This window comes from Coenobita brevimanus, chromosome 28 (genome assembly GCF_032717465.1).
Source record: "Coenobita brevimanus isolate Jiangsu-jjx chromosome 28, ASM3271746v2, whole genome shotgun sequence".
In the NCBI taxonomy this organism is placed as follows: Eukaryota; Metazoa; Arthropoda; class Malacostraca; order Decapoda; family Coenobitidae; genus Coenobita; species Coenobita brevimanus.
Window position 1 is genome coordinate 4,210,603 of NC_136981.1, and position 18,944 is coordinate 4,229,546.

Here is an 18,944-nt window from a genome sequence, read left to right on the forward strand (position 1 = left end):
CAAAGGTCCCTCAGTTCCCTCCCTCTATTGACCATCTGAAAATAAATGGTGTGGTAGTTTAGTGCATACATTATCACTCCTTGGACATACTGGAGTCTTGATGCTACCTTTACAAACCACTCATTACCTGGGCGATCGGTGATAGTGAGTTCATCCCTTTTACTTTCATATACACATGGAATCACGGTATATAGTGTACTTCATGTCCTGTTTATATTTTTTATGTGATTTAACCTTTAGCACAACAGACCACATTTAAAAGTCTAAATAAAAAAAAAATGAAAAAGTTGTCTGAGACTCTTGGCCATAGGAAGTTGACCCAAGTTTGAAGCGAACTGGTGAAGAAACAAAAGAACGGTGCCAAGTTAAAAAAGCGTTTGGAAGAATGTAGAAAGAAAACGAGGAAATACAATAAAAACAACAGTTACTTTCCAGGTGACACGATGCCCGAGCACATTGGCTTCCCCATCGGCGAGGAACACGGGGGGGCCACCTACTTCATGATGGAGATGCACTACGACAACCCGAACCTCAAGTCAGGTGAGGATGGTGAAGATCAGGTTATGTAATGATTGACAAGGTTAGGTAGACAGGGGTAGGTTGGGTTAAGATAGGCTGGGTTAGGTCAGGTTTGGCTAAGTTAAAGGGTTAGGTTAAGTATGGTGTGATTATGTTAGGTTTTATTTGGTTTGACATAACAGAAATTTGGGTTGAACATGGGTGGGTTGGCTCAGGTTGAGGTGGATTGTGTTGCGTTGCGTTGGCTTAGGCTGGACTGGGTTGGGTTGCACTGATCTGGGTTGAAGGGAGTTGAGTTGACCTGGGTTGGATTGATACGGATTGAATTGAATTGGGCTGGATGTTGGATTGAACTAGGTTGGGTGTTGGGTTGAACTGGATTGGGCTGAACTAGGTTGGTAGTTTGGTTGAATTGGATAGGGTTGGGTTGACCTGGGTTGGGATGACTGGGCTACACTGAGTTAGAGTGGGTTGGGTGGGGTTGGATTAGGTGTGCCTTACTTTTGGTCTAATTAAGTTAGGCAAAGTTAGGTTAGGTCAGGTTAGGATTCATCTTCCGCAATATTATCCCTTTCACTAACAACCCTAGCACCGTCGGCAGAATGCATCCCCCACCACTTCCTTTATTTACTCTTTTAATTTATGGGATGAACTGGTCAGACTTTTGTTAGCTCTTTCCTTGTTATGTTTTTCTTGGTCTCTAGACTCTACCTCACCCCACCTTTAATAGAGGAGGAGGGGGAGGAGGGGGAGAAAGAGGAGGTTTATGAAGATGATTTTGAAGAGGAGGAGGAGAATAACAGTAATGATAATAGTCTTAGAAGCCTGAATACAAGATTTAAAACAAAAAGCATTGCACTCCATGCCCTTGATTTTGAGCATTCAATGACAGTGAATGCTCTCTTATTTTTCTTTTTTCCCCCAGGCATTGTGGATAACTCAGGCGTGCGAGTGTTCTATACAGAGAAGCTGAGGAAGTATGACGCTGGTGTTCTGCTTCTTGGTCACAATCTCTCCCCTCTTCATCTTGTGCCGCCTGGACAGAAGTGGTTGACTGTTACCCACTGTCCAGGGTCATGTACGGAGCAGGTATTGTAACTGTTATCATCATTATTGTTGGCACCTTGAATCCAGAGACTTTAGTGTTAGTAGTGTTGTTGTTATTATTATTATTATTATTATTATTAGTTGTTGTTGTTGTTATTATTATTATTATTATTATTATTATTATTATTAGTTATTGCTGTTGTTGTTGTTGTTGTAGTATATTCTCGTCATTTCCTGACTATATTTTTTAGCCACAACGTCTGTCTTCTTCATACTGTGCCTCCAGGACGGAAGTAGCTAACTGTTGGCCACTGCTCAGAGTCATGTGGTAGTAGTAGTAGTAGTAGTAATAGTAATAGTAATAGTAATAGTAGTAGTATTAGTAGCAATAGTAGAGCAACCCTGCTTTGCCTGGTTGAGTAGACCCATCAGCCGCAGGTAAGTAATCTCCACTGCAGGGCTATCCCGTGTAGTGAACCGATGTTCCTGGATGAATGTCGCATTTTCGTTTCTCCACCCAGTTAATAGGGGCACTATAGTAGACTCAACATTACCCCGTTATTTGGTTGTATGGTTATCACCCACCGTTATAACTGATTTTCTGGGTTACAGGAAACCATTAGGCTTGTCACTCAGTGTTCAGTCACTTTAGGAAGAAGTAGGCAGCACTGTATGAAGGTAATATATTGTTCTGTTGGGGTCTTGAGTTGTGGGAGTGGGGTGCGGTGGTACAGTGTGTAGGTGAGGCGGCGTGGTGTGGTGTGGGAGATGGGATGGAGTAGTGTGGTCTGAGGTTGGATGTTGTGGTGGAATGTGGAATGGGGGTTGGGTTGTGTGATATGGGGGTGGAGTGGTGTCGTATGGTGAGGGGGTACGATGATGTAGTGTAGTGTGGTGTTGGGGATGGGGCTGTGTAGTGCGGTGGGTTGTGTGGTGTAGTGTGGTGTGGGGGTAGGATGGTATGGTGAGGTGTGAGGATGGGGTTGTTTGGTAAGGGGAATGGTGGTATAGTTTGGTGTGAAGGTGGGATGGTATACTGTGTTATGGGGTTGAACCAAGATCTAGACACTACATTCTTGTCTCTTGCTCTACAAATAACGTTACGTCTTAGCTCTCACCCGCCCGAACTTGCCTATTGACTGACATGGTGTGTGTTGTTCTTAATCTGGTCCTTCATCCTCCACTTGCAGCAATTCCCGAGCGAGGGCGTGCAGGCGTTCCAAGGTGTTCTTCATTCCCACGTGATTGGTACTTCGCTCGGCGTTAGGCACATCAGGAACGGCACGGAACTCTCACCATTGATAACAGGTAAAGCTATTTCATTACATTTGAGCATAACAAACAGTCTCTAAAAGTGAAGCGTTATTATTATTATTGTTATTATTATTATTATTATTATTATTATTATTATTATTATTATTATTATTCAAGACACAAAATATATGTCTCACTGAAGACTCTATAATGTGTTAACTCAGATTTTGCAAGACTGAGCACTCTCCATATCCTCAGTATCATTAGGAAGAGTATTACAGGGTTTGGGAATGAACGAGCGAAATAAAACTTTTTTTTTTTTGACATGGTAGGGCCGTTAGAGAAATAACACAATATCGATATAGGACTCATTGAACAATTACGGTATTTGTCACTAAGCACATCCAATTATAAGAAAGAAATATTGTTGGGTATTTCAGCTCAAGAGATTTTTTTGCTAATATTTAACAGCTCTATCTCTGATCTTCATCTCAGACACAACCTATGCCTTCAGCTTTTACATCACCCTTCTACAGCTCTATCGTCAATCTCCATCAACAGATAAAATGTACGACTTTATCCACATCACCCTCTGTTTCTGCTCTAATGTACAAACAATTCAATCACCAATCTCCATTAACAGATTAAATGTACGCCTTCATCCTCCGCCTCATTTATTCCTGTTCTAACATTTCTACAGTATCACCAATCTTCATCAGCTACCAAAACCTGTGACTTAAACCTCTCTATCAGCCTTCAATTACTTTCCCATTATTTTACTCCAGCGACTATATCATCAGTCCCCACCAAGAATAAAAACTCTACTACTTTAACTTTTACATCATCCTTCTATTCCTATATTAGTGTCTTAGTAAATCTATTGTCAATCTCCATTAACAGAGAAAATTAACGACTTCTTCCACGACACCCTTTTATTCCTGTTCTAAAGTTTCATCAGCTCTGTCACTAATCCTCATCAAAAATCAAAATCTGCCACAACTTCAAAATCACCCCTCAATTACTGCCCCAAATATCTCAACAGCTCAATCACCACTCTTCCTCCACAGACAAAACCTACGACTTTAATTTTCAGCAGACGAGGGTATTCAAGGACGAGGTCACCTTACTACCTGGCGATCACTTCATTGTGGAGTGTAATTACGACTCCACCGCTAAGAGGAAGCCTACGTTCGTGAGTATTAGGGTTGTGGTCTAAGGTCCTAGCTCCCTAAAACCTATTCCTAAGCGATTTATTTTTCTTATTGCATCTGACTGTCCTCTTGTGTGTTGCATAAATCCTTCTATTATCACCATACTCTTCAAAAATAACGTACAGTATTAACCAGAAATGAATCAGTATCCAGAAATAAATCAGTGAGGAAAAGGTGTTAGGGAGCCTCCTTAACCGGCTGGAATATAAGCCTGATTTGCTTCTTAGCACCCCTTCCTTGGCGACTTATTTTGCATATTAGGCTGTGACATTCCCTTACGTATTAAGTACATGGTTATAATATTGACATAGTTTGCATAAATAGCATATAAGGGGATGCTAAGATGCAATTTGCAAAGTCAGTCGCTAAGGAAGAACTGTTGCAAATTTCCCACTAAACGGAATAAAATCGTGTAAAAGTTGTAAAAGTAAACTTACACGTCATCGGATGCTAGGAGCCAACCCTCACAGCCTGATGACCTTCTTCTTCTTCTTCATCATCATCATCATCATCATCATCATCTTGTTCATCTTCTTCTTTTTCCTTTTTTTTTTCATCATATGCCTGCTACCTCCAGACGATTTTGTTCAGTTTGATTTTCGAACTGGAAGGGTTAGATACAGCTTCCATTAACCCTTTCTGTATGAGACCGCTTGCCTAAGTTGAAAATATGAGTCTGGATATTGCGAATAAAGAAATAAATCTATAAATAAATAGACATAATCGTGGCTGTCGTTGTTGTTGTGGCTCCAGCCTCATCTGAAACTTGAACCCAGTGTACTGCAGGCTTTAGCTCCGCTTCTGTTGTAGCCCACATCCTTTTTTGGGGGAGAGGGAAGTAGCTGAAGGACGTTTGTATAACCAGGCAATTGAGACACCCAGTTCTAGCAGTGCCACCGCACGAAGGCGTCTCTTTCTAGCTCAGTTATCATGGTCAAGACGTTAAATATAAATTCTTTACACTGTCTACTTCCACAGGGCGGGTTGGGGACGGAGGAGGAGATGTGCCTGGCCTTCATCTCCTACTACCCGCTTGTCGAGTTAGCCGCCTGCCTCTCTGAACCGCCGCTGGACAGCCTTACCAACTCACTGGGGGTGCAGGAGCTGTACAATAAATTTGATGTGTGAGTAAGTCGAGGCCAGAATTCCACAACGATTTTGATAAGGAGGAATTTGCAGTCCTTTATAGTCCACTGCAGTTATGTACAGTTGGCAGCATATGAACGTGGGACAGCATCAATGTGTAGCAGAGATCTAGCATTCGGTACACATGACAACCTTGACATAATCACATATTTGTTGGTGCCACTGACATGAATGAAAGGAAGTGTCAAAAATTAGTTGGAATGACCGAGTGACTGTGATGCATGAACGTACCTCCACTGTCCCTGGTTCATGTGTGGCCCATTGTACCTCTCTATTTTGGAGGATTGTAACCAGTTAGAGTTCCCACGATAGCTTAGGTAGAGTTGGGAAGACCTGTGTGGGACGAAGTGGGGTGTATGTGAGATAGCTGGTATGCCTGCGTGTGTTGGGAATCTGTACGCTCTTCCCTAAGCACATGCCCTGATCAGCTCATTTACGCATACCTCTAGGCGTCTAATCGCTGCTAGGTGAACAGGGACACCGCAGCCTAGGAAAAGTGTTCAGGAATTACACTGACCCAGGAATCACTCTAGGGTCCTCATGCTTCCGAAACAGGTATGCTGCCCCTACACCACCAGGGTTCCATAGTAAATTTGTATGTAAAAAAATTGAGGGCATGAGTAAGCAGTGAATTCGTTGAGTACGTAAACAGGAATTACAGAATGAATTTTATATGTGATCAACTTGAGGCTAATGGTGGTTGAGTAATCAGAGGGTCCCAGAATGACTGAAAGTCTAGGTGTCATCTTGAGGAAGTGACTGGAGATTTTCGACTGTATAAAAAGCTCAAGTAGGTTCGTCATCTATCCATAAATATTTGCTGGACTACAATAGCCTGACCTCGGGCCCCTACACACTCAAATAAAGTAAAAGGCGATTATCAGTTATTACTCTTAGCTTTAGTTAGTTAGTTAGGAAACTAGGAAGGTAGGTGGGTAGGTAGATAGTTGTTCAGTGAATCCGGTATCACTGCAGACTGGTTCAGATGCTTGTGAATGTTTACGTTAAAAGAGGTATGAGAGTTACTGCTGATTCGAGTAACGTGATACTTCTTGAGAGAAAAGTGACTAAACAGCCATCACGTTACTCTTTACTTCACGTACAGACTTGGACAAAATTCGTCTACAATCCTATACCAGCATTGTCTTCTGGCTTCCGTATTTCTTGTTCCTCCCCAAGTGGCATCGTGTGTCCTTTCCTCTCATATTCTTTTGTTGTGTGTGTCGTACTTCTATCACAGAAAAATAATCCACATAACACCATTGCCTCAGCCGGGAAGGAAATGTGGACGAACTATTACTCATGCCTGTGTTTTCAGAATTTGCCCGTCGCATTCATAAATCTGTACAGTATAACGATCCTCCTCCGACCGATAAATAATAAAATAGTGAACGATGACATTTGCTACCCAATGATAAGTTCTTCGGAAGCTAACAAAACTTTCATGATGTTAGGTATGAGTTGCATAATTGTTCGACCAAAAGTGGATCTCCATTACTGCCTGAAAATATACTGGAAAAATATTAGTCTTTGTAATTTCTTCTCGAGTTTCTTTTATTTCCCCTGAAGTACTGAATGATGTTTTATTTTTTATTTTTTTCAGAGCGGAGGCGCTGGCTTCTGGGTAAGTACTTTTCCACTGCACACACACACACACACATACAGAAAGAGAGAGAGAGAGAGAGAGAGAGAGAGAGAGAGGGGGGGGGGTTACTCATTCCCGACATTTAAGGCGAGGGGAACCAGCCACACTCGCCCCTGAGTCACACTGTATGAGCAATAAATCCAAATCATCCCTCGGAGGCAAACCCTAAAAGACCATTTTGGGCGCATTAGTTCACTAAACCACCAGACCTCATTTGGTTGTATGATTACCACAAAGCGTAGTAAATGGCTTCCAGGTTCACAAGAAATCATTTGGCTTGTCATTCAGCATAATCAACTGAAGGCAGCACTACATCGAGTGAGTGGATGATGGGCGCCCCCACCTACCACTTATAAAGCTCTCTTATAAATTGTCTAAGTAAAAGGGAGTTTTGTTTATTTTATTTAGTTTTTATTATTCTTATTCTTCTTATTCTTATTCTTTTTATTAAAATTATTATTTTTACTACTACTACTACTACTGCTACTACTACTACAACTACTACTACTACTACTACTTCTACTACAACTACTACTACTACTTCTACTACTACTAATACTACTACTACCACTACTTCTACTACTACTACTACTACTACTGCTGCTGCTACTTGTATCATTATTATTATTATTATTTTTTTAGTTCTGGGATAGATGATGAAAAGGAGAAAAAACTGCACGAGATGTACCAAAGCGGCAAACTTCCCGAAGCCAAGGAGATCAGACTGGAGAGAATGTTGGGCCTGCTAATGGTCAAGACACCCCAGAGTAAGTTTGTCTTCTTCCTCGTCTTCTTCCTCTTCCTATTCTTCTTCTTCCTCTTCCTATTCTTCTTCTTCCTCCTCCTCTTCTTCTTACGGCCATATTCTGAACCTTCTTACTCCACGATAGTTTTTATTTCATTTTATTCCTTCATGTTATATCCTTACAACCATATTCAGATTTGCATGGATCTGGATTAGCAGTAGTTGTTATAGTAGCCTCAGGTTCAGCTGTAACTTGAACTCAGTGGACTGCAGGCTGGAGGTGCCTTTCTGCGACAGTCCACCATCCTCCTCTTGGGGAATAGGGAGGGAGATTAGCATAAGACGATTTCTAACAAGACGATTTGTGGTTTTCAGAATATTTCAACAAGACGATCCTGGAGATAGTGCAGGACGAGGCGACGTGGGGAGACGAGACCATCACGTCGGCGCTGCAGGAGGCCATGGCGAAGGGACCACACCGCAGCCACTGCCTCAGATCCTCCTGGATAGGTGACTCCGTGGTGAGTTTACCCCTGTACAGTAGGTTGAATGGGAGGCTTCGTTGCTCCTGTCCCTTAGCGATGTATTCTGTAGCAGATGCCCTGGACAGTTTACCCCTTCAGGATTGTTTTCTAGGCGATATACAGCACGTGGCGTCGCAGCTCCGGTCCCTTAGCGATTTATTTTGTAGAACACCTGGTGAATTTACCCCTAAACGATCGTATTCTAGGTGGCATAGAGGCTTAGTTTCACTTATTCCTTAGTAAATAATAAATTCAAGCTCTAACCTCTTGCTGTCTGTCTGTCTGTCTGTCTCTGTCTGTCTGTCTGTCGGTCGGTCTCTGTCTGTCTGTCTCTCTCTCTCTCTCTGGAAGGGTTGAGGTAACCCCCATAAACGAGGAAACAGAAGGTATGATATTGGACGCACTATCAGCAGCGTGCCCAGTAAAATGATCCACACCTATTTCCACATTTCATTTATGTCCCAGGAATCCTGTATCCATCTTTTTCTACGCATCTACACGTGCAGGGTGAAGGGAGAGATTTTTTAGAGACTGGAGAGGGTTATTCTAAGACATCTGTATTATAATGATCCAATTTCTGTATGTTTGTTGGTTTGTTACCGTAATACAGCAAAAACAGCGCATGTAGTGCAATTTTTGTTAGAGCAAGGTACCGTTAAATGCTCTGACCTGAGGAATAAAACAATTCCCAGTCCAATCGGGCCGCTGGTTCCTGAATTATGAATCATTTCTAAAGGTATGAAGTGACTTGACATCGAGCGGCGGTCTTTCTGTGATAATTTTGAGGAGGAAAATGACTTATGGAGGTGGGTCCAGTTCTCAACTGAAGCGGGGTTACTGATGACCTGATGGTTTAATTATGAGGGAGACCTTTTTTTTTTTTTCCATAAGGTCATCAGTAATTGTATCGCTGTGACGGTTGATGATTGGACCCATCCTGATGTACCTTTTTTCTTAACTTTAGTCCTAAAAAAAAAAAAAAGCTCATGAAATTTCAATCTAAAAAAATCTCCCGAGACACCCTGTATATCTCCATTAATTCAAGATGGTTTCACATAGGTTACAGTGCACCTATTGGATGGCTAACAGTTTCTTCATATTTCTAGGAGACTATACTGACCACTATCGACTACCCTGACTTCACACCGCTGCAACGCGAAGCTAAGCAGTGTGTAGCACCGTCGACAGGTAAGTCATATATGTGTGGTATTTCAACACGTCACCAGATAGAAAGCCAACATACACAGAATTTCCTAATGAACTGGATTTCGCCACAACTTTTTGTAAAACAAACTCAAAGACAAACGACTACCTCTTATGGGATAATGACGTCTGGTTTTAAATAGATAGATTATCCTCCTTGCATATTTTACTTAAAGACTTGTATATGTCAGAATGCACCGAAAAGAATTTAATTTTCCCTTCAGAATCATAAACACGTGCATTTATATACTTTAGAAAAAAATAAGTGTCCCATCCTAAAATCGTCATAACAGCAAAGTAAGTTCCTCTTATCTCTTTCTACTTTTCATGATGCCGACGGGTTTCTCCCGTCGCAGAAAGTCCTGAGCTTAATCAATAAATTTTACTTGTAAGTCTCACTGAGGGTAGTGTTCAAGCCCTCAGGTTCGGTACCTCGGAGCTCCATGCTTAAGGGCGGCATCCCTTCTTTGCTGCAATCTTTTGCTTACCAGTCCAGTGTAACTATGTAACGCAACTTATAATTACCAGAATAAGTACCAGAAACAGATTAAAATTACAGAACACAGAGATGTGCCCTTCAGGATATCAGAAGCTCTAGCAAACCATCTTCAGTGCAATTCAAAATCGTTTTGAACCTCTGGGACACCGAATCCAGGGATGGAATTTCTCTGGCCTCTTTACTGCCCAAGAGGACGTGACGACTGGGGTGATTGCAGTCCCTCAGTCAGCCTCAGTCCCTCCGTGGGCAGCCATGACTGCCCGTGTGTGTTTTCAGTGTCTTAGTTTAGCTTTTAATTATTAAATTTTACACGATTTTTATTCATTTAACCTTCTCCATTTCAAGTGAACTGTATTTCCTACAGTTTTCTTATAAGTTTTTTTGGTTTCACTTCTCTCAGTTGTATTTTTCCTTTTGCAATGACTCCCTTTTTAGACAATGATGCCGTTTTTTTATTCACCGTTGACATTTTATAATTTTTAAATATCATATAATACCATATCTTTTTGAAGATGATAGATTTTTCTAAAACGTCTCATGGAATATAAATACTGGTAGCTGACAAGTTATTATCTAGTTTATTCTTGCTTATGGTTGTGCTTTCTACTGAGTTTTTGAGAGCTTGTTCCATTAGCTGGTTACATCTTTGAAGAAGTAACTGAAAACATATCAGGTAACTATTGGAGTGTCCAACAAATCTAGGGCAAATATGAAGAAATAATCTTTATTTGCATTATATTATTAGTCCTTGGTCTATTTTGAAGATTTTTTTGCGAACTGGAGAATTTAATTTTGTTTTGCTCGACGCTGTACGGGCATTAATTTTTTTGTTTTCATTCAACTGCACTATGTATTCTACGTGTACCGTTATCAAATTTATATTGTATGTGGCTGGATTCCACTGGCATTACTTTATTTATAAGTGAAGATTCCTTTGATATATCAGATATTTTTCAGGCCCTCTCTGTTATTCCACAACAATGTTAGGAGAATTTTAAGTTTACTGATAGTTTCACACAAATCTTAATGGTATTTCAAAATCGACTGTTTCTACTGCTTTATCATTTCATACTCATATCCATACTGTTCTTACCAATTTGTAGCATTGGGAGTATGTTAGACGGTATGGGCCAGTTAGGGGACAACTCGGCTATCTTGTATGTTTTGCCTAACATTCCCATTTAATATGACACGTGAGGAAGCAATCAGAGGTACGTACACGTGAGAGCAGTAATCGATATCCCCCCAGCTGATAAAAGCTGTGAGCGTCCACTTTCCCCTTTAGATCAAACGAACACGAAAATAGCGAAAGAGTGAGAGCGAGTTCACAGTGCGATGAAGGGAAGGATTGTGGACAGTGGCAAATCTAAAAATGATCCATAATTTTGCTACTTGATTGAGTACTTATTATTGCTTTCATCTGCACCCTTGTTTGCCTATACAGCTGCAGATGAGGCCTCTGGAAATGGAGGTATCACTAGCGCTGCATCCACCACGAGGACACAGCCGGATCCAGGGACAGAGCCGCCTTTTGAGACACAGCCTGCTTCTGGGACATAGTCGGCTCCAGGGACAGAGTCAAGAGCACAGGCATCTACATCACTGCCGTGTCTCCTGGGTTCATGTGGGAAGTTTCCTTGAACCAGAAATTAGCTTTTTTGATGGGCTTAAATCCTCTTGTGTTCTATGATGCATTCCAGTGTGCGTGCATCACTCATCTGGCCCAGTTCCTTTACTAACTTAAACCTGCATCTAAAATTCTAAAATATACTGGACAAGAGCCATATGTCATGCTTGCTGTATAAAGTTTATGTTGTTTGCGAAGGAAAGAGACGAACCTGTTTCTATATGTCTTACAGGGAAACAAACAAGTCCAGTATGGTCACTATTTCAATCTGAGAAGTCGTACATTTGGGCATTCAAATCCTTCCATCCTTCCATCCATAAAAGGCAATGTGTTCTGAACATAGGAGAAGATCTGTATGTGGAAACATTTGGCTGCCTGCCTTAGTAACTTTTTTGTAGTCAACAGGCATAAATCCAGTCCTTCTTTTTATCCTGGGACTGTCTACGTTAGTGTGTCTGAACATTTAAAAATGAGCAAAGTTTGATTTTGGCTTTTTGTTCAATATTATCTTTCAAAGTGATCACTTTTTGTTGGCTCCCAGTCTTTGCTTCATACATATTCCATTTAATTTTTTTTTTTAATTGTTTTGAGAAAATTTGCAAAGACTGATAAGTGGAGCTGAAACATAGATTTTAATAATGATTCAAATAAACCATGAAACACTTTTTACAGTTTGTAAAAGGAATGTAATGGACTTAACCCAATGCTGGTCAGTTTTTTTTTTCCCCTTGGACCATGTGTCTGTGAACCTTGATGGCAACAAGGCAACACTGGCGGCACAGCTGGATCCACAAGGTCATTTAAAGAGAGTACAGTATGTGAATCAACAGAAAGATCGTAACATTTTCGTGGTGATTTACATGGTTTTTCTTCAGTTACAGAGTGCGTTGAACAGATTTAGACCTCCCACCCTAATATATATATATATATATATATATATATATATATATATATATATATATATATATAATATGACTGCTTACCAGAGGCTGTCGTATCAAAAAATGGTCTGCCACCAAAAGTGGGTTAAATTAGTTCTACTTTATAATTATGTACCGCGTATTAAATACATTCGACATACAGTTAAATGAAAGTATGTATAGTATTTTTACGTTTTTCTTTTTTTTACATGCACCTCATCTTCAGTGCTGACAGTCATAAAATAACCAATATCATATGAACAATGAGTCAACGATCCAGTAAAATTTTGTGGGTGTAAATTATATGCATATGTATGAGGCATCTGTGTGAGTCCATTATAATAAGTAACAGTGTTATTTATTTATCAAAGCCATTATTTTCTTAGATTTCACATTGGCACAATAAATGTAATCTGAAGTTAATATTCTGTTTTTATTAGTTCTTTTCTTGCCATGAAAAAGTCAGATAGCGACATGGAGAAGGCAGTATGTATGTATGTATTAGTAGTAGTAGCAGTAGTAGTAGTAATGGTAGTAGTAGTAGTAGCAGTAGTAGTAGTAGTAGATGTTGTTGTTGTTGTTGCTGCTGTTGTTATTGTCTCCTTTTGTCATGAACAGGTCGGTAACAGGAAACAGGTAACTTCCGGTGGGCAGTCCCAGTAATCTTACACTGAGATTATGTGGAGAAGGTTGGGTAGAGGAGGTAAGTGTGTTATTGTGAGATGGTGGGCTGCATGACGGTGAGGGTACGGTAGATTGCGAATTGTACTGTGAGTTGATAGTGAAGCGTAGATGGATGTTGATCATATCGGAGTCTGGGTAAATGTAGTGATTGAAGTTATTTAGGACATGCCCTTGATGTGTGATAAATACACAGAGATACACATAACAAGAGCTGTGCTATTTCAACTCCTTTGCAAACTAAATTATTTGTTTGTGGCCACCCTTGATGAGACTGCGGCGTCTGGCTATAGACAGACAGATAGAGCGATACCTAGATAGACAAACTAAATTTCTAAATGGCCATCGTGCAGTTGATAGCCATATAATCCCTCTTCCCTGTTTCTCAGCTAAAAAAAAGAATAATCGGGAATTGTGTTGGAGTGAGAACACCTGCAAGTCAATAAGGAAAATGTATTATTTATATTTTACACCCTGACCATGATGATGATGATGATGATGATATAATAATAATAATAATAATAATAATAATAATAATAATAATAATAAAAATAATAATAATAATAATATAACACATGGGCTCTCAGTAAATATCCTGCAGGTTAATTTTAACTTCGCAATAGACCATTCACCTTTTCTCAGATATATATTTTTTTTAACACCGGGGCTCCTATGACTCAATCTCAGCTGAGCATAAATACCTGGCGTCACCTGGGATGGGATGCCAGAGTTGTCCCGCCAGTAAGGGGGTGAACCACTACCACTTTTTCTTTATTGAACTTATAGGGGTAGGGTGAAGACTGTAGGAAAACTTTCAACATTACGTTCTCTCTCTCTCTCTCTCTCTCTCTCTCTCTCTCTCTCTCTCTCTCTCTCTCTCTCTCTCTCTCAACTGACTAATAGCAATAGGTTCAAGACTGCAGGAAAACTTTCTTCTCTGACTTGTTTTCTCTCTCTCTCTCTCTCTCTCTCTCTCTCTCTCTCAGGTGAATAAAATCACCTGGCTGTAACTGGAATAAAATACGAGAGTTGCCCGTTCATGAAGGGGTTAGTGGAAACAGTATGAATATCTCACACTGGTATAAACTATTAGCTCAATTACTCTTACCTCAGTTATTCTCAGCTCAGTCTGGCCTTACCTAGGATATAAAGCTAGAGTTGTTCCAGTCATGAAGGGTATAATTTAAGGAAAGTATTGTTGATAGGCTCACAATAACAAGGCTAAGAAATTAGATAGATCGATAGATAGATAGGTAGATAGATGGATAGATAGATAGAATGATACAGATATAGTTGTAGATAGAGAAATATATTCCCATAGATGTGTGTGTGTGTGTGTGTGTGTGTGTGTGTGTGTGTGTGTGTGTGTGTGTGTGTGTGTGTGTGTGATTCTCTGAAGTCCCCAGCTTTCACCACCCCAAGGTTAACTTCCAGCCGGTATTTCCAGCCCGTGTTGCCCATTTCAGGATAGGTGTCTAGATTTAAACGGTGCAATGAAGATCGTACTCGTATTTCTCCTGGTCAGTTCGATAAGTCTTTCCTAAGCTGAATGAACTCACCTGGAGATAGCAGGAAGAAAATGAAATACACGTAAGAAAAGTGAAGACAACGTAGGTCGCAGTAGTGGCCTTGAAATTTTAACTCATCTCTGTCTGTAGATAAGTGTCCTTTATACGAAGCATCAGGGAGGAAAATGAAGGACATGCCTCAAGTGTAAAGTAGACACAGTGGCCGACTTATATCCCTACTTGTATTAGAAAGCCGTGGAGAGTAATAACAGATGGAACTCCGGGTGAAAAATTGTGGAACTCCTCCATCTTACATTTTTTTTTTTACCATTTGATAAAGGAATATTTAGCTTTTAAGATTGCAGCACAGGGATTTATAAGGTATTGCTTCCTTGCCCCGTTGTATGTCGTTATTAATTGATTCAGTGTTAATGTACAAAGCTCTACACTGTAATCTATGACCCTATTTTCACTGTCCTCCTACATCCCTAAAAATATATATATATATATATATATATATATATATATATATATATATATATATATATATATATATATATATATATATTGATGTGGATCTTCCTCCTTCCCCTCCTTCGCCTTCTCCTCCTCCTCCTCCTCTTCCTCCTCCTCCTCCTCCTCCTCCTCCTGCGGACATACTGTATGTTGGTATGGACGATGTTAATGCACCATGCTCCTAACGCCGGCACATACATGATGTTGGGCTGAACGAACTTGCTCTAAAGTACAGTGTTATCTCTTCCACAACTTCACTGTGGTTTTTCCCCTTCAGACATAATTATGATCTTGAAGTGGATGATGTCAGGAGGTGAGGAGAGGGAGGGGAAGACAGAAGATGAGATGGAGGGAGGGAGTGGAGAGGTATATGAGAGAAGGGAGTGTGAGTTGGGAGAGAGGGAAGCGAAATGGCTGTTGATAGGGTGACATGGAGGCGATTTATTTGTGGACACCCCTCACGGGATTAAGGTGTCTGTCAATATGTAGATAAATAAAGGACGTGGAAAAATATGTTGGCGTAAGGTGCAAAATGAATCGTTAAGAAAGAGGTGTTACAAAGTCTCCATAGTTACATTAGAATAGGATCCTCCATGTGGTGGCTTTCGTCGTGGCTGAGGTGTGGCCCTGCGAGCTTAGTTTAAACGCCTCAAATTGACTGGAATATTTTTGCCACCCCACTGTCTCTATCAGGAAAAACAATACATTTTTACGGACAAGGCAGAACATTTAGATACAAGTGAAGTCGGGTGTGTCTCCCTATCCTCTCCTTTCCTCCACTCCTCCCCTCTCTTCTCGCCTTCTCTCCGCACCTCTCCTCTCCTCTCCTCTCACCTACTGTCTTCTTTCACTTCCCCTTCTACCCTTACATCTCTGATTCCTTAAATGGGCCTAATTTCGCTCATGGACATTCTTCTCTCTTGGGCTTTTTTTAGACCTATTCCCCAGCTGACCTATTATTCCCTTTTAACCCACCTACCAATCCTTATTCCTACCCATTGACTCAGTATGGTACGCCTAAATCCTGCCCTGTCCTCCCAAAAGCCACACATTCACCACGCACCCACCCACCCACGTACTCACAAAGCGTATACTCACCCACCCACCCACTCACCTACCCAGAAAGTCCACCCATTCACCCACCCACAGAATCCACCCATTCACCTACTCATCCACCCACAGAATCCACCCGTTCACCTACCAAGAAAATTTACCCATTCACCCACCCACAGAACCCACCCACAGAATCCACCCATTTACCTACTCACCCACCCACAGAACCCACCCACAGAATCCACCCATTTACCTACTCACCCATCCACAGAATCCACCCATTCACCCATCCACAAAGCCAACCAACCCACCCACTGATTAGACGAGAAACCCATAATCCTACCTTGCAACTATGCCATCAAATTTCCTGTCATCATGACGTAGTTTTTGGAGTCCTGAGTGTGGTGCAATGTCGTTAGGTAAAAACAGACACAGTGACAAATGATACTCAGTCCAGCAGCATAGCTAATATTCGCCTAATTTCATTCATCTACGACTTGTATTATATTTAAATGCGTAAACCTGTAAATTCGGGGAAAAAATAAACAAACCCGCAATACCAGACACAGGTTAGACGTGGCAACTTTCCAGGTAAGAAGTTTCCAGCTATCACCAGCAGGTAAGTGGGTGTTCAGTTGCCTCTTGGTGCTCACTGTGGACGGACATTTGAGACAGGTGAGTGCTCAGTTGCCTTTTGGTGCTCACTGTGGACGGACATTTGAGACAGGTAAGTGCTCAGTTGCCTCTTGGTGCTCAGTGTGGACGGACATTAGAGACAGATAAGTAAGTGCTCAGTTGCTTCTTGGTGCTCACTGTGGACGGACATTAGAGACAGGTGTGTGCTCAGTTGCCTTTTGGTGCTCACTGTGGACGGACATTTGAGACAGGTGAGTGCTCAGTGGCCTTTTGGTGCTCACTGTGGACGGACATTTAAGACAGGTGAGTGCTCAGTTGCCTTTTGGTGCTCACTGTGGACGGACATTTGAGACCGGTGAGTGCTCAGTTGCCTTTTGGTGCTCACTGTGAACGGACATTAGAAACAGGTAAGTGGGTGTTCAGTTTCCTTTTGGCGCTCACTGTGGAAGGACATTTGAGACAGGTGAGTACTCAGTTGCCTTTTGGTGCTCAGTGTGGACGGACATTGAGACACCTGCTGCTCCTAAACAAGGTGTGCTTCCGGCCTGTCTTCCGCTCACACAAGCCCAGGTCTGACTGAGTACGCTGATGATGTTAACCTTTTCACTGCGATAACGTATCTTTCACTTTATGCAGGCTGCCACCACACGACTTTATTGAGTGATTTTATGTACCTTTATCAATGACAGTCTTAAGTAAATCCAAATCTCACTCCTCCAGTTCATATGGAGGTAGCAGGAAGAAACTACTAAAAACACCATGCGAGGAGCTGAATCACTCTGGAAATGACATTCATCCTTCATCCGGCACCTGTCTCTGTTAAAAAAAATGCACACACACACACAAATATAGGAAGATAGATAGACAGGCAGACAGACTGCACTTCACCCCATCTTCCTCCCATAAATGTGGAATGGTGGTGTCACGATGTCACTTCACCATGTCCTATTCCTGCAGTTACATGATGTTCGTGTGGGTGGACGCGTAGCACAGCGATGTCTATGATGCTACTACATCTTCCCCTCTCTCCTGCAGATCAGTGATGTTGATGTGGGTGGCGACGGTGGCGTTGGTGGTGGGGGCTGCCAACGTGGTGGAGGGTCAGGGCTCGGTTGGTCTGCCACCCATGGAGTTCTCCCACAGTGTCATCATGGATCCTTATGATAAATACCTCATGATGTGGACACCGCGAGACAACGATATCGTCATTGAAGTGCAGGTAAGGGAGAAAGAACAATAGTATTTATACACCTCTAATACTTTTTACGCCTTGGGTTCTTTCTTCTCTGAAAAAAAAAAATGCATAGTATACTCTTTTTACAAGACAACGCTACTGTCTTACATTCCTTTACTGGCACCTCTTCGTGACTACTGGCATATTCTAGTATTATTCTGTTGCTAAAACTCGGGACTGAAGATGGAGTGGTAACAATTTTAAGCCGAGTCAGTGCAAAAAGAGTATATTTTTAACGTACTGCAATCAGTGTCCAGCATCCCCATGTCCCTCCCTGACCTGTGTTGTGTTGTGTTGTGCTTCAGGTGGCCACCAGGGGCTGGGTGGGTCTGGGTTTCTCCCCCAGCGGCGGCATGAAGGGCGCCGACATCGTGCTGGGATGGGTGGACGAAGGCGGACAGCCCTTCCTGCACGTGAGTGTACTCACACACACACACACACACACACACACACACACACACACACACACACACAGTAGCACACGCACCACACATACACAAAACACAATTAAACTTGGCTTTTATGTACAGGAAGCGTAAGATTCAGTCTTGTCATTCCCTTTGTTGTTAGTTATAAAGCGTAGCGCATACCGTCAGGCAACAACTGCTACATTATAGTATCATAGCATCATCAAGAGGTAATGGTACAGTGTTGTTACTAATCATTGCCAGGATCGGTTCGCCACTGGGTACATGGTGCCAGCTGTGGACGAGTCTCAGGACGTGACGCTTCTTGGCGGCTACGAGAACGACACCCACACCATCCTTAGGTTCTCCCGACCCTGGACCACCTGCGACACCACACAAGATCTGCAGCTATCAGTATGTCTTCTTCTTCATCTCCTCCTCCTCCTCCTTCTTCTTCATCACCTTCCTCTCCTCCTCCTTCTTCTTCTTCTTCTTCTTTTTTTTTCTTTTTCTTCTTCTTCTTCTTCTTCCTCTTCTTCTTCTCCTCCTCCTCCTCCTCTTTATTTTTC

At 41.7% G+C, this 18,944-nt stretch overlaps 1 protein-coding gene across 1 annotated transcript in view; it reads left to right on the forward strand.

Moving 5' to 3' along the window:
* Positions 1 to 18,944, forward strand: part of LOC145394640 (uncharacterized) — a 46,949-nt gene that overhangs the window by 9,184 nt on the left and 18,821 nt on the right. Inside the window, exons 8-22 of the mRNA XM_080268421.1 lie at positions 436 to 540; positions 1,445 to 1,608; positions 2,757 to 2,874; positions 3,888 to 4,012; positions 5,010 to 5,155; positions 6,781 to 6,801; positions 7,465 to 7,589; positions 7,925 to 8,088; positions 9,198 to 9,279; positions 11,238 to 11,352; positions 16,734 to 16,825; positions 17,142 to 17,304; positions 17,770 to 17,953; positions 18,274 to 18,381; positions 18,640 to 18,789. Coding sequence (XP_080124547.1) covers positions 436 to 540; positions 1,445 to 1,608; positions 2,757 to 2,874; positions 3,888 to 4,012; positions 5,010 to 5,155; positions 6,781 to 6,801; positions 7,465 to 7,589; positions 7,925 to 8,088; positions 9,198 to 9,279; positions 11,238 to 11,352; positions 16,734 to 16,825; positions 17,142 to 17,304; positions 17,770 to 17,953; positions 18,274 to 18,381; positions 18,640 to 18,789 — 1,862 coding nt within the window. The remainder of the gene's footprint in view (positions 1 to 435; positions 541 to 1,444; positions 1,609 to 2,756; positions 2,875 to 3,887; positions 4,013 to 5,009; positions 5,156 to 6,780; positions 6,802 to 7,464; positions 7,590 to 7,924; positions 8,089 to 9,197; positions 9,280 to 11,237; positions 11,353 to 16,733; positions 16,826 to 17,141; positions 17,305 to 17,769; positions 17,954 to 18,273; positions 18,382 to 18,639; positions 18,790 to 18,944) is intronic.